This window comes from Schistocerca americana, chromosome 8, assembly GCF_021461395.2.
Source record: "Schistocerca americana isolate TAMUIC-IGC-003095 chromosome 8, iqSchAmer2.1, whole genome shotgun sequence".
Classification (NCBI taxonomy): domain Eukaryota; kingdom Metazoa; phylum Arthropoda; class Insecta; order Orthoptera; family Acrididae; genus Schistocerca; species Schistocerca americana.
In genome coordinates, this window is record NC_060126.1 from 105,369,301 (window position 1) to 105,385,536 (window position 16,236).

A 16,236-nucleotide genomic window follows, 5' to 3' on the forward strand; every position below is an offset into this window, starting at 1 on the left:
CTTCATTTACCATAGTATAAATTTGTTTTAAAACTATGCTCTATTTCACTTCATATGTGTAGATGAAACTGTTTAAGGTGAACAAGTCATTTTAACATATTATTTTATAAATTTTTGAACATGAAAGCCGCAACATACTAATTTGGCAAACAAGGAATAAAAACTGAATCCAACCTCATCTTCCTCACTGCTGCTCCGAACAATATCATCATCTTCACCTTCAGCTTCATCTCGATCTGAACAATCATCTTCCGGCGACTCCAACGTAATGGTGGTTGTCGCAACTTTTACAGGTGTAATAGTTGTGCATCCTATCTGTACACTCTTTCCTGCTTCTTCTACTGTAAAGGGTAGATTGTGTCAAGTTTTATTCCTCCTCTCATAGTACTCAAAAAGCAGAAGAAACCAAGAGAATTGTTTATTAATACACAAAATGCAACAGCACTAATTACATTAGTAGCAACAGTAATAGTGATAGTGATAATGGAATCTATATAACACAGAATAATAATTACATTATTTTAATCTATTCATTAAAAATTAGAAGAAAACAATATATTAATCAGTAACTACTTTGACACTGGAATACAAATCCGCAAAGAACAGAACAAGGTTACAGCAGAATCTGAGTGTTAACTTTTATAGAAATTAAGTTCTCTCCAAAAGTAAAGATTTACCTGAACAGAAGTGTAAAAATCTATTTACACATTATTCATGGAAATTTTACATTATTGGTTCTATAGAAATGTTGCTGTAGAAGCAGGTTTACTTTATTTTTTTATTTGATCTACACTTAAAATGCATCTCCTTGATCAACACTTAAAATGCATCTCCAAAGTCACTCATCAAACCATTTCTACAAGCATTTTTTGGGCAGCTGAGCACATAATTCTGTATGCATGATTTTTTTCGTTTTCCCTTGTCAATTCTTATTTGAGGAGAAGAAAATGTTGCAGAGAATAGGATCAGGGGTACACGGACGGAGGACTTTCAAGGACACCTAAGTAGTCAAAAATATATATTTGTAAGATGTACTGATGAAGATTTGTAAGTTGTACTACTGTTTAGTTGATATGCTCTATACAGGTTTTGGAGACATTAACTACTTTGTACACTACTTTTCGAGCAAGTACCTTTCAAGTTAAAACAAGTGGCTAATGAATTATTGTTTATTGTTCATTGGGGCAGTCAGATGATATCCAACATTTCCCACACACACTCTCGTGTTGGTGTGAAATACTGTCTCATTATATTCAATAACTGAAGACCTGAGAGTTGAATGCATTTTTTGTATTAAGTAACTACAGTCACTAAGTGGTCTGTTGTTTGTGTTGATTGTTGGGAAGCATCACAAAATGAAAGTTAAGACAAAGATGGTTGTAAAATGAAACACAGATATGATGAGAGTCTCACTATGTTAGCAGGCTTGGTATTCATCATTTCTTTTGAGTATGAAGCTGATGAAGATTTGGTGACAGAAACCAAAGCTGGATCTCTTCATGAGAGGCAGATGTAGGGTATCTTATTTATGAAACTTCTACTTATACCCCACAGTGCATTTAGAGAGTTCATTTGGAGACCACAAGAGATCACAATCAAGAAACCAAATTACAAAGAAAAAGGCTCCTTGTACTGTCCTCTAAAAAATCAAAGGCAAGAAACGACGATTTCTTGAAACACAGGCAGGAGTGCAGTCTTATTTTACTTAAAGTACCTCAGTTCATACAGTATGATCTGTTGAGACTTTCATGAGTGAAATGTGCATTTAATTCATTCCAACAGCTACTTTTTTATTAAATAATTTCTATTACTATGTATGTTGTACTAAGTAATGTGAAGGCAGAAAGAAGATAAATATTCAGAGAAAAATTGCTTCGAGTATGAGATGAACTTTAAGAAACAGCACTAAACCAAATGTACTTATAATCGCACTACATGGTTAGTCAAACAAGCAACAATTGGACCTTGAGGATACTCCCCATTTTGTACACTGTGCTTGCTTAGGCAACACAGTTTTGCTAACTAGAAAGTGAAAATGCTAAATTTATAGTATTAAGTACTACATGACTTGAGGTAGGCCTTCAGAGTGAATTATTTCGTGCTACATTTCAAACCCCCCCCCCCCCCCCCCCCCACACACACACACACACACACACACACACAAATTACAGAAAAAACAGTGGGTGCCCCTACTAATGTCTTTTCGCCCTGGAAATCGTGTAACAGATTGTTAAAATGTTGGCTGGATAATTAAAGGGACCAAACTGTTAGATCATCAGTCCTTTCTTCCTTGAACAGGCAGGTCTACATGACTGTACATCAGAGATGGTCTACTGAAAAAAAAAAAAAAAAAACCAGGGGAAGAAAAACCACAAGGTCTACCAAAGGTCAATGAAGGCTAGATAAGGGACAATATGAAGAAAATGGGACACGGGAAGGAAGTCAGGCAGGAGAGTGCATTGAGGGGACATATATCCCCCGAACCCTTCCACCACTCATCAGAGGTACCCCACTCAGAAATTGCCAAGGAAAGACAAGCAACATGGACAAGCAAGAGAAGCACAGATAGACAAAAGACACCACTACAGCCGCAGCTGCTGCCAAGCCCCCAATAAGATGATAACGTTAAGTCGCCCTCTCTTAAAGGCAGTGGTAAAAGACCCCTTCACGAATAAAATGTCAAACTAAGTCAACCACTGAGGCATCGTCTCTTAACGTCAGGGGTAGCTACTCAAGGAGAGTAAGAGCCCGCCGCAGTGTGGCTAGATCAGGACAGTCCAGCAAAATATGGACCACTGTCAAATGCCAACCATGAAGACAGTGGGGTGGGTCCTAGCAATGGAGGAGATTACCAGCCACAAATGGCCAATGTGGAGCAGGCAAAGGACAGTACAGTGCTTGTGAAAGGCTTGCATGGTGGACCTTAACAGATTCAGTCTCCTTTATCACCCTTAGTTTGTATGGTGAAGTCAGAGTGAGCTATTCCATATGCCAGATCCCTAAACCTTGACGGCATAATACTGAATAGAGAAATGTTTCCAGAATATTGATCTCAAGAGTCAGCTTACCAATAGCCAGTTTGGCCCCATTACCAGCGAATTCATCCCCCAGGATCCCAACGTGGCCCGGGGTCCAGACGAAGGTCACTGGGCATTCACATTGTTCAAGGGCATACAAGGAATCCTGGATAGACATAATCAAGGGATGGCGAGGACAACGCTGGTCAGGAGCTTTCAAATTGCTCATGGAGTCGCTCCAGATGAGAAAGGCCTCACCGGTCCAGGAACTGATATGGTCAAGAGCGGCAGAGATGGCTACCAAATCTGCAGTGAAAGCAATACTGCCATACAGCAAGGAGCACAATTCAGTATGTCCTGCTTGAGTATAAGGAAAGCCTACATAACTGGCAAACATCGAGCCATCAAAACAGACTGCTGCTGAACCGAAGGATGGAGAAAAATTGGTGGCGAAGGGCCTCGGGACGAACTAAGTCTTTCAGACCATGTGACAGGTCAAGCGGAAATTGTGGCAGAGGGATGTACCACAGGATGCAGATCCGAGTGGGTCCGGAGGGGAGGCGGTAGAGGGAACAACAGTTCAGAGAAGAGGGACCAGACACAGATTCCGATCACAATCCCTGATCTGGGCTGCCATTGCGAGAGATGGATTTCCATGTTTCGGAAGAGGAGAATGCAGTACAGTTGCTTAGGGGAGCTTGGAACATTTGTAGAGCTTTTGCTGGCACCTGATCTGTAATGGAGGGACCACACCCTCCACGAGTAAGGTTGGTCACAGGGATGGTTTGAAAGGCTCCTGTCCCAAGTCAAACCCGCAGTGGTGTATCTGACCCAGTATTCACAATGCCGAGGGCAGTGCTAAGCCGTATGCCAGACTCCCATAATCAAGACAGAACAGTATCAGGGCTTTGTAAAGCCGCAGAAGGATAGTGCGATCTACAGACCAGCTGCTGTTATTCTGGCAACAAAGTCTGTTAAAGTGTAGCCAGCACTTTCGCTTAAGCTGGTGAAGATAATCGAAGAACAGTCCTAAAAAGTGACAAGTCTCCACCATACTGAGTAGCTGGTTGTTGAGTTAAAAGTTCTGGTTGTTGGTGTGTGGTGCTGTGTCAACAGAGGTGCATGACGTGAGTCTTGGTGGATAAAAACTGAAAGCCATGGGTCAGGGTCCATGTCTGCACTTTTCTTATTCGTATGGTGCCTTGCAGTCCACGTTCGGCAACGCCCACACTAGAGGAGCAATACTAGAGACAAAAGTCATCCGCATACGACGAGGGTGATACTGAGTACTCCATAGCTGCTGCTAGACCATTGATGGCTACTAGAAAGCGAGGGACACTCATTGAAATGTACCACAATATATTTCAATGCTATTCACACAATCTGTCAATTGAATGGAATGGAGCATCAACTTTAAGGAGCCCCTGAAAGAAGGTTTTGACATTGATGGCAGTTGGGTTACGATGATGTCATCTTTAAAATGGGAAGTTAACCCATTTCTTCCCCACTCACTAACACTATTGCAGATTTTGTGCCTTTGTTCATAAATCTTGTTTGCTTTGTTTTTGTGACATTACGAAGGTTGCACAGAGGCTTCCATTTTTTACCTATGATTAGGCACCTAAAAGTATATTTTTTCCAATGCACCTGCAGACAAATCCTCTGTGTGTCAAAATTTATTGATGATTAGGGAGCTTTTTGACCTAAATATTTGCTTTTGCAAAATCTTTGTCAGTTTTTTTCTGAACTGGAAGTTACTTGTTTTCTTCTTTTTGCTCTACTTAAGCTTCCAACAAATGAGAAACAGCAGCATTTTCCTACCAATGAACAGAGTGGTTATCTGATTTATGCTGTTACTCGACATTATTTTTCTTTTTCCACCCAATTTGAAAATTACGAAATGGGCAGAATATCGATGTCGCCCTTTTGTGGCAATTCATAGCCTTCTGAGCCGTACTTGACAACGCTACAGATAAAACCAATAAAGTACTTAGTGCAGAAATAGAACTGAAAATAACTCCACTCACACATTAGGGAGACTTTCAGCATGGTTGAAATAGGTTGACAGAGTTTATTTTCCAATCACTACAGTGCAGAGTTGGGCACTGTGAAGTGGCAGTCGATAGAGAGCGTAAACAAATTGAGATGACCACAGGAACCACTGATCCCTTCTGGTCTTGTGAGGGTTGTGATTGAAGCCAATGACTGACCAGGATTTTCACACATTTCAAAATACGAAAGGTAAACAACGAGCAACACACAACACAAACCATTTGGTAAGGACTACAATGCAGTTGCCTGCATACATCTGCATTGCCATAAAGGAGGACTCTAGCAGTAGCTGATGCAACCATAGCTCAAAACACCTAAATTACCACCATTAAAGTGTCTGCGTTCACTATGTTTACATGCAGGTCCCAAAACCAAATTCTGTAAATAGATTTCCCAATTCAGCTTCTGATTGGTCACATAAACACTCCAGTATTGATTCTAGAAATGTACATCTAATTGCCGCTATCAACATGCGCAACTGATTTTTGCTCACATGTCAATACGAAACCATTTTTGAAACATGTTGAGAATGGCAGGTTATGTCTTGTTAAAAACTTTTTGCTAATGGATGGACTAAGTATGAAGCTGTCTACACCTAACATTTCATCAAAGGGAACCAGCCATTGTGCTTACTAAATCGGGAACTGAAATAGCTTATTTCTATATGCAATATCTGATCGATTTTGAACTCCATTACAGCACTGAACATATAAACAAGACAGCAATAAAGATTTTTGTTTTCCGGAAGTTGAGTCACATGTGAACATGGTGATTTTACCAACTTTTGGACTTAAATTAGAAGACAAACATATATATATATATATATATATATATATATATATATATATATATATATATATATAATGTTTCCTTGTTCTAAGATGCTAGGCTCCACTGCTGAGTCCAGGATGTATAAGCAGACAGGGAGGGGGGGGGGGGGGGGGGGGGGGGCGGGGATCACAGATTTTTCCCGTATCTCCCGGTTAAAGATACATTTTCTCCCGGGCGAAAATACACTTTTTTCACGCTAAATGACAATATACTTTCCCTCGAAACTGTAAAACTTATCCTTTGAATTGATATGGTTTTATACAGCAGTGCAGAATTTCCCAGCATTTTAGAAAATGAAACTCAGGGGGGAAAAAAAGACATTTTAGAAAGATCTTTGATGTGCAGCAACATGTACGCTGCGTATTTTCGTATCACGAAAGTATAAATTTGAATTCCAACAACAGGAAAAGTTCATGGTTTAAATTAATATACATAGTGTTGCTACAAGAAAAGCAAAGCTTTCGCATATAATATTTGTCTCTAAGATTAATAAGCTTCAAGAGAAGCTAAGCTTTCACATATAATGTGGATCTGTTTAGCTCAAATGGTTCGAATGGCTCGAAGTATTATGGGACTTAACATCTGAGGTCATCAGTCCCCTAGAACTTAGAACTACTTAAACCTAACTAACCTAAGGACATCACACACATCCATGCCCAAGGCAGGATTCGAACCTGCAACCGTAGCAGCAGCGTGATTTTGGACTGAAGCGCCTAGAACTGCTTGGCCAAAGTGATCGGCTGATCTGTTTAGCGCATGTTACACTTTAAGATACATCACACAAACACACCAGTAAAATTTTTAATACCAACATAAATCTCTGATCTTCTGGGCTCAAAATTCTTCTAACTGGTGCATCATCGAAGAGCTGATTTTCAAAAGAGAGCAAACACACTGTGATTTAAGAAATTCATCGTACATTATCGCACATAGTTCATATTGCGTAAAAGGAAATTTACTTTGAAAATAATAATTCGCAATATTTTCCCGCGACCTGTTAGAAATAGATTCATTTCAGCAGTTACCAGAGAGTGCCAGATAAGAGGTGTCACCGCGCTTGTGCAGTTACGGTGACGTAGGAAGCCCATATGTTCGTACGTGTAAAACATTAAAAGATCTTACATTATGTCATGAAAGAAACAAGACATCAGAGGATACTCCAAGAGTGTCGGAATTTCGTGAACCATACTAAAATGCATAGTTTGCCTTACAGTGCACATTTGTGTGTCCAGATTCGCGATGATGTAGGCCTCGACCTGATATGAAGCTTTTCATTGTGGTTTTCGAGACGTAAATTTTCTTGGAGTACAAATACTGTATTATCTCATGTTTCATTCTTTATTGTGACATAATGCCATACGTGCTAGAAGATGAAAACGTGCACTTGAAATGGAGCAAACAGTTGAAACTAGCCAATAGTGTGAAATTAAACACTTCATTTCAAATAAATTCACTGCCTCAGCACGAAAGCTTAATAAAAGCCAATTTCTTTAGCAAACCGACAAAAATAACTTTATTGTTCTGCAAGGCGATTAATGCTTCACTATCAGAAAGGTTGAAATAAAATAAAATCTGAAACTAGTAACATATTTTAGCCTTCCGTAATTATGGGAATGTATTTTAATTCTCTTGATAACTCCCAGCCACAGAAATCCGTCTCATTTTCATTTGACGTGAGAGAAGTAAACGAAGAGGAAACAGAAAAATCACTAAATGTAAACACAGGTCACATGGAGACTACACCCCCCACTGTAACTCTGACTGCTCTGCGCATCAGAATGTCAAAAATTAAAAAGAAATCGGCTTTTCAAAAATAAGTTCATTTTGTAGCGCACATCTTTCTGAAGAGTCTGATACATAAAACATATATCATTGAGGAAATGTAAGACACATTATTTCGTCTTAAGTGTGCAGTGCAGTGCCACGCCTCTTCAAACAATATTCTTATACCGCACATCACTGTTATTTTGCTCTGTGGAACTCAAATCTGTTTCAGGACAGTGGAAATTAAAATGTCCTGTAGTGCCTCTCATGCTCCCAGTCAGCCACTTTGACATCCTGCCCCCCCCCCCCCCCTTTTCTTTGAACTTGCTCTTCCGTGTGACATAAAATTAAATATAGGATACCTAAAACCAGTAAAGACAAGAGACAGGCAAGACAGTACGCATTTCTTCAATCCTTAGGTCCTAGCGATTTTTCTCTCTAATCTTGCTACAGCTTTACATGGCATGCTTCCCTTTCTGCGAAAGAACTATTACTTTATAAAAGTTCGTCAAACATTTTGCTACATGAAAAATAGAAATGTCATTGTCTAATACTGAAAAAACTGTTAATACAAATAGTACCCAAGACTGATGTGGTTTCTCGATCTGATTAAGTCTATTTTGTCACTGTGTGCTGGATAAAACAAAAGAGGCCTTTCTAATATTGCAGCAATTGTAACACACACCAAATAAGCGAGACTGTTTTGGCAATAATGATCATTTTTATAATATGACAGAATATAATTCATGAAGTACCAATACGAAATACCTATTTGGCCCACTACAAGCAGAAAGCTTTATGTTAGGAAATAGTTTCACATTTCATTCATACACTCCGGTTTCTCATGTGCGAGACCGAAAAGTAGTAGTACGAATTTTTGTATAAATTTGGAATCGTCATATTCTACCATAATTTGTGTGATGTCCCTGTTTCTTCTCCTTCGTTGTTCTAACGAACAGTCTTATCACTAATTCTGTAACTATTCCTACCACTGTCAAAACTCAGTCTCCAGTTAACTTCACTAACCCTGCCACATTTACCGGTTTAGTTATCCAGCGATTATTCTCCAGTTAGGCGTTATTACATGTTTGTACAATGAGTTTTCCCAGAATGGAACTTAACCGGCTGCTAGCCGGGGACTACAACGGGCCCTGTCTACTGTAGCGACCTGGCCAAAAATTTTCTGTCAAAATTTGACTTTCTTGGATACACCGAGCAGGTAACTCGTAATCTTTCTTACCTGTTATTCCTGTTAGTCGTTTATTTCCACTCTGGTAGTCTGAATCTATGGATTTCGCTAGTAATTATAACAACGCTGAACATTCGCAAACCGAATCAACCACATAAACAAGCAGCAGTTGGCATTCACTGGTTCGGCTTTATTCTGCTCAGCTCATGTAGCCCCATCCCGTTTTGTCTGCAGGAAAAGTTTATTTTTAGATGTGACGAGGATTCCCCTGGCAAAGACATCACGTAAATTATGCATGCATTCAAAAATCAACTTATTATTCATTCAGAAATCAACTTAGAATGGGCTCAAAAACCAGCAGGGGTGCGTTTCAAAATCATATGAATAATCGATAGACCGGCATGCACTGGATGCTAGGTGCTTTGTGAAACAAGGTTTTCTTCCTCAAGAATATGAATTTGCCCCCTCCTCCCAAAACTGCCACCCGTTTCAGATTTCCCGGTTTGCCCCCACCCCCACTAGATCCGGACCTGCTGCGCACATGTGCATCAGGCAGCTTGGGCGCTCCAGTAAATTTTTTCCGGGTACCATGTGGCTGGTTGCTGCTACTACTGCTTACACAGCTAACAGCCACATTTCTGCAGCCAGAATTGGGAGAAGGTACTACTCATAGGCGACTCAATTGCGTGTGTGCATGAGGCAGCTCGTAACTGATTAAATGAGTCTAATGTAAACAGTTGTGACGTCATGCTCATCGGAGGCAATTTGTTGCTATGAAGCTTTGCATAGTCTTCCGAAAGACTTTGACACATTTTGCTGTTGGCAGACGCTTGTACGAGCACTGTGTCATTTTATACGGCCCATCTCCTTTGCAATTTAAGTTTTTTTTTTCGTTTTTCTCTCTTGTTCATGTTTTAATGCTGCAGTATTATTCTGCAGTAGCGGGATACAGTAATATTCTTTGTCAGAGTATCGGTTCTTACCAGTCAAATTACAAAAATTTAACTGAAAACTAAAACAACGAAAATTTCCCGGAATTCTAAAAAATTCCTGGGTTTTTCCTGGTTTTCCCCAGATCTCCTGGTTGTCCTGGGTCGTATACATCCTGTGAGTCCCATGCTGCATTACACGGCATGTAAAGAAACCATTCAACAACTCCCAATTGACGTGGCACCAAAGCATCAAGTCAACTGATACATCATTGCTTTCATGCACTTTCTGTTTTATAACACATTTTTATGCATATTATCTTTCCAAAATGGGAGTTCATCAAACGATATGCTATACCAGTAGCTATAAGTCTGTTACATTTTTGGCATTTACATGAAGATATGTTCATTTCAAACTGTATCTGATAAAATAGTTTGTCTGCATGCAATTCTCTGCGAAACACCATTTATTAGCCAATTTCGTGTTATCACACTCTGAGGCAGTATTTCCATCTATATTAACTTTTATCACAAACCTGGATCCTGCTGTTCTTCAACAAAAGAACAGGAAAAATGATTTGTGTTTTATAATACAGTGGAACCACACATAGAGAGCACAATTTGTTCCAGAACCTTACTCGCAGTGCAAAACACCAATGAAGCAAAACAATTTGCCCATACAAATTAATGTAAAATACGATAATGCATTCCATGCAGAAAACGTACTAAAAGTCTAAACTTATTCATGCCATTTCTTCAAAGAAATTGTACACAGAGTATTATGTATTTTATTATCATGATGAATAACTAATTCTTTTTTACTACAAAGCTATCTACAGTCATTTGTTTCTGCCAATGCTTCAACACATTGCAAAAATGTGACACATCATCATCATCAAATAAATTTGTAGTGTACGTAGGGGGTTGGGTTGATTTGGGAGAGGTAATCGGTCTCATCGGATTAGGGAAGGATGGGGAAGAAAGTCGGCCATGCTCTTTTGAAGAACCATCCCGACATTTGCCTGAAGTGATTTAGGGAAATCACGGAAAACCTAAATCAGGCTGGCTGGATGCAGGATTGAACAATAGTCGTACGAAATGCGAGTCCTGTCTGCTAACCACTGTGCCACCCTGCTCGGTGTAGTGTGCATAGCCATTGCTTTATTGCGGCGATGATTTTCAATGTATGTTGCTACTGATTCCCATGCTTTCATCCTCTCTCTTATTACACCAGAAGATGGCTGCTTTGCTGTTTCCTCCTCCTCCCCCTCCTCCTCTGAACTCTTCTTCACAACTTTCAGCTGTGAAACACACCAACTCCACAAGCTCTCTGTTGGTCATTTCTTGGCTGTGTTCTAACACAAGCTCATTGACACCATTGTTATCTACTTATAGTCCCATGCTCTTGACCAAAAGAACAATCTCGTTGACTACAGGCTCCAAAGGTATCAACTCAAACGCCTCACCTGAGTCACATTCAACAATGCACTCTGATCAAAGCTTCTTCCAAGCAGAAATGAGAATTGTCTTGGTAACCCCATCCCATGCCTTTTCGATCATCTTGATGCAGGCAATAATGTTGAAGTGATATTTCCAAAACACTCAGAGCGAGACTGGTAGATTCAGTCAACTGAAAGCAATACTTGAAAGAGTGCTTTAGTGTAGAGCTTCTTAAAGTCGGAAATAATCTGCTCGTCCACGGGCTGGAGTAATGGAGTGGCGTTGGAAGGCAGAAATTGGATCCTGATGAATTGAAATTCTTCAAGGAGGTGGTCTTGTAAGTGCTGTCCATAACAAGCAAGGCACGGAATGGCTGACTCATCTCGAGCAAATATTTTTTCACTGAAGGGCCAAACACTTCACTGATACAATCACAAAAAAGATCACACATCACTCAAGTGTTGTTACTGGACTTTCACATCACATTTAACCTGTTGTTCTGGACTTAACACTTCTTGAAGACTCGTGGAGTTTCTGAAATGATAAACAAGCAGCAGTTTAATTTTCACATCGCCACTCGCATTGGCACAGAGTAACTGTGTGAGAAGGTCTTTCGTTGGCTTGTGACCAGGCAATGCATTCTGCTCTCCTGTTATACAGGTACACTTCAGCATCTTTTTCCAAAATAGACCCATCTCATCACAGTCAAAAACCTGTTGCGGCAGATAACCCTCAGACTCTATGAGCATCTTTATGTTGCTGATGACGTTCTCTGCTGCTTTTGTGTCGGAGCTGGCTGCTTTGCCATGCCTCACAATGCTGTGGATGTTGGTTCTTCTCTTAAACTTCTCGAACCACCCATGGCTTCCTTTAAAAACTTTTTCCACTGCTGATAATCCTGGCATGGTAAGGAGCAACCTTTTGACATCATCCAAAACACATAACCTGTTTAGATACTCTACACACTACCTTTGAAGCCTCCATGTCCTAAATCTTGTCCTTTTTCTTGAGGATAGTTCAAATAGTTGATGTATACAGATTGTGTGTGCATGCTAAATCAGCAACGCTCACACCATGTTCGCATTTCTCAGTGATTATGTTTCATTTATAAAGTCATTTTCTTTCTCTTATGGTCAGAAGATTTCTATGAAGGTTATTAAAATCCGTTTACAAAAAATAAAAAGTTGTTCATATTGTTGAATGTTTCCCCTAAAGTGCGAACGGCTGATGAATGATGTCACACTAAACTGTTGTCACTCATTATGCTAAACATCACTCAATAAGCAGGTCCTTTTTGCAATCTGTTTTGCTCGTTATGTGAATTGTGCATTATGGTTGATGCCCGTTAAGCAAGGTCCCACTATATCTGGAGAAAGAAAAACACTGCACTGGGTCTCACACACTTCACAAAAAAAGTCAACATCCTGATTGACTGACTGACTGACTGACTCACTCACTCACTCACGCACCCACCCACCCACCCACCCACTCACGCACCCATCCACCCACCCACCCAATCTCACTTATTACCCAGTAAAAACCACTAACGATACACACTTTAACTTTGCAGAGGGGGTTGGTCTTATACTGTAAGTGTCACCAAGAAAGGATTTTTCAAAATTCCACCCTTAGGGCATGAAATTGAAGATTTTTATTTTAATACGTCGCTAATCACACAATTTTGAAGCTATGCCTATGAAAATCAGTATTTGGTTTCTCGCGTAGTGAATCATATCATTATTTTCTTTTCTTATATATAAGCTATATGGAAACTGAATTGGTTACAGACCTCGTCAAACGTAAATTAACGAGTTGTTTTGTGGTAAGGATAAGTTTTTGATACATATTTGTACGCAACAAAATAAGAAATACGCTGTTTAATTTATTAATTTCTGTATTCTCACCCTTTTGTTTCAGTAAGTGGTATTGTACAGTTGTGTGCTTGGATCCATCGTACCAGCATTGTTAAAAATGTGTATTTCAACCGTACATTAAAAGTGTTTAGAAAATTATTAGAAAAGCAAAATTTATTCGCACATTTAAGATGACCACTCCTAGCTGTTCATCATTTCACTTGGCACCGTGACAGAACTTATGCGATATTCGGAGGAGCAATCCTGCATTGATGTCATCACAATCAAGACTTAGCACAATGGAATTAATGTGAAGCAGTATGTAACGCATATTATGAATACTGACCTCGAATATATTGATACTCAAGGTCTGCTGATATTGCTATCAGGTAAAGTTCACCCTGGATTGTGTACAGATTCATAAATTACCTTCATATTTCTTACAACTATTATTTCCCATCGATTTTTCCAATTATTCAAGCAGTTTAAATTTTAAATGCGAACATTTTTAGGTTAGGCTTCACCGTGACTGTTACTGACATTAAATGAAACAACAAATTTACTGTTACCAGTCACCGTTTTATTTATTTCCACGATGCGTTTCGAAGGTTTAAACCTCCATCATCGGGTGTATTTACATTAGTTAGTATTACATTTGTGTTTGTGTGTGTGTGTGTGTGTGTGTGGTGCTACGATTTATGGAGGAACTTGTGGCACTGCCTAGCGGAGAAACAAGACACTATTTCAGAATATGGTTTAGGATTACTTTTGACAAGAAATTAAACTGATATCTAATGGTAAACATTAAATAAGTAAACTAGAGTACCTCCAGTGGTCACAGGTTCCTTTTGCTGTCGTAACAACATCACATGTATACTGCCACGTTTGTAAACAAATATGGCGTCTGGGATCAGCTGGGTGCAAGGTTCGTATAGCAGAAGAGAAGACATAATCGCAAAGTGCAAAGAATATACATCGTAGCAACATTATTACAGAATAATTGTTTAAAGCATTTGGAGGTGTTTGTTTTGAGGTGTCTAATATATGTGTGTGTACTTCAGGTGGTATATAAATCCAATTTTGACATGTTAAAACAGATACACATTTGTACTCATTTATACAATCAGGTGAAATGTTAAAATGGCTTAAACTTCATTCTTGTTAATAACAATTAGGTGATATGTTACAGACTTGAATTACAATGATCATATTGGCTACAGCAATAAAATCATACATAGATGATACTCTTTGATTGGGATTAATAAACAGATGTGAGGGGCTGGAGGCAGAAGGAGAAGAAAAGAGAGAGAAAGAGTGTGTGTGTGTGTGTGTGTGTGTGTGTGTGTGTGTGTGTGTGTGTGTGTCTCTCTCTCTCTCTCTCTCTCTCTCTCTCTCTCTCTCTCTCCACCCCCTCATATATACCACCTGAAGTACACACACATATATTCGACACCTCAAAACAAACACCTCCAAATGCTTTAAACAATTATTCTGTAATAATGTCTTCTGCTATACGAACCTTGCACCCAGCTGATTGCAAACGCCATATTTGTTTACAAATGTGGCAGTATACATGTGATGTGTTACGACAGCAAAAGGAACCTGTGACCACTGGAGGTACTCTAGTTTACTTATTTAATGTTTACCATTACATACCAGTTTAATTTTTTGTCAAAAGTAATCCTAAACCATATTCTGAAATATTGTCTTGTTTCTCCACTAGGCAGTGCCACAAGTTCCTCCAGACATCGTAACACAACACACACACAAATGTAATACTAACTAATGTAAATCCACCCGATGATGGAGGTTTAAACCTTCGAAACGTGTTGTGGAAATAAATAAAACGGTGACTGGTAACAGTAAACTTGTTGTTTCATTTAGTATTCAAGCAGTTATTAATTAATTTCCATCTCCCCAGATATACCTATTGACTCAGTTAGAAATAAAGAAATACATGTTTCAGCATTTCTTGAAATTTAACCCTAAAGAAGTAAAACAGTGAGCGAAAGCTTTTTATTAATAAATTGTTAAAGATCTACTAAACCATTTTTAAAGTTTGAGCTATGAAAATTGGTATTTGACTTCTCAGTTAGAAATAAAAAAATACATGTTTCAGTATTTTTGGAAATTTAATCCCTAAGAGGTTGTTTTATAAAATATTTCATTATGAAAGCACTTTTAAAGCTATACAATATTATGGGAAGGAAAGTTGCTACTCACCATATAGTGGAGATGCTGAGTCGCAGATAGGCACTACAAAAAGACTCTCACAATTAAAGCTTTCAGCCATTAAGGCCTTCGTAAGCAATAGACACACATACGTGCTCACACACACTCATGCAAATGCAACTCACACAAACGACTGCAGTCTCAGGTCTGAGACTGCAATTAGATACGTGAGTGCGTATGTATGTCTACTGTTGACGAAGTCCTTAATGACCAAAAGCTTTGATTGTGGTAGTCTTTTTTGTTGTGGCAATTCGAGACTCAGCATCTCCACTGTATGGTGAGTAGCAACTTTCCTTCTCATGATATTGTTACATTCCATCCTGGATTTTCCATTGTTTGACTTTTAAAACTAAATCTATGAAAATTTGTATTTGGCTTCTCCATTAGAAATAAAAAAATACATGTTACACTATATCTGGATACTCAATCCGTAAGGGGAAGAAACGAGGGGAGGGATGAAATGTTTTATGAAAATATTTAATTGCAAAAGCATTTTTAAAGTTATATCTATTATAATTGGTATTTATTTGGCTTCTCAGTTAGAAATAAAAAATGTTTCGCCATTTCTGGAAATTCAACTCCTAAGGGGGTGAAATAGGGCCTGAACAATTCACTGATTCATTATCATCTGGCCATATGGCAAATGATATAAGATTTAAATCTGGAGAGTGTGCGGATGTTAAACCACTGGCATCATTTAAGAAGGGACTGTGCAAAATTACACTCCTAAGTGTGTGACATAAGAGATCTATGGATTTCTGAAAACATGTCACTATTAAGGCAATTTTGAAGCTATTACTTAAAAATTTTTGAAAGTAAATCTACAAAAATTGGTATTTCACTTCTATGGAAATATCACCACAAGAATGCAAAAAGCATGATCAACAAAAGCCTAGGACTCCAGCTATCAGATATGCTTTTTGGTCAGA

At 38.8% G+C, this 16,236-nt stretch overlaps 1 protein-coding gene across 5 annotated transcripts in view; it reads right to left on the reverse strand.

Annotated features, from left to right (window-relative positions):
- Window positions 1–16,236, reverse strand: part of LOC124625799 (histone-lysine N-methyltransferase 2D-like) — a 319,652-nt gene that overhangs the window by 49,304 nt on the left and 254,112 nt on the right. For 4 of the 5 annotated variants that reach the window (XM_047149258.1, XM_047149257.1, XM_047149254.1 and 1 more), the window contains one exon: window positions 175–341. In XM_047149258.1, the coding sequence (XP_047005214.1) occupies window positions 175–341 (167 nt within the window). The remainder of the gene's footprint in view (window positions 1–174; window positions 342–16,236) is intronic. The other variant, XM_047149255.1, reaches the window with a different exon arrangement.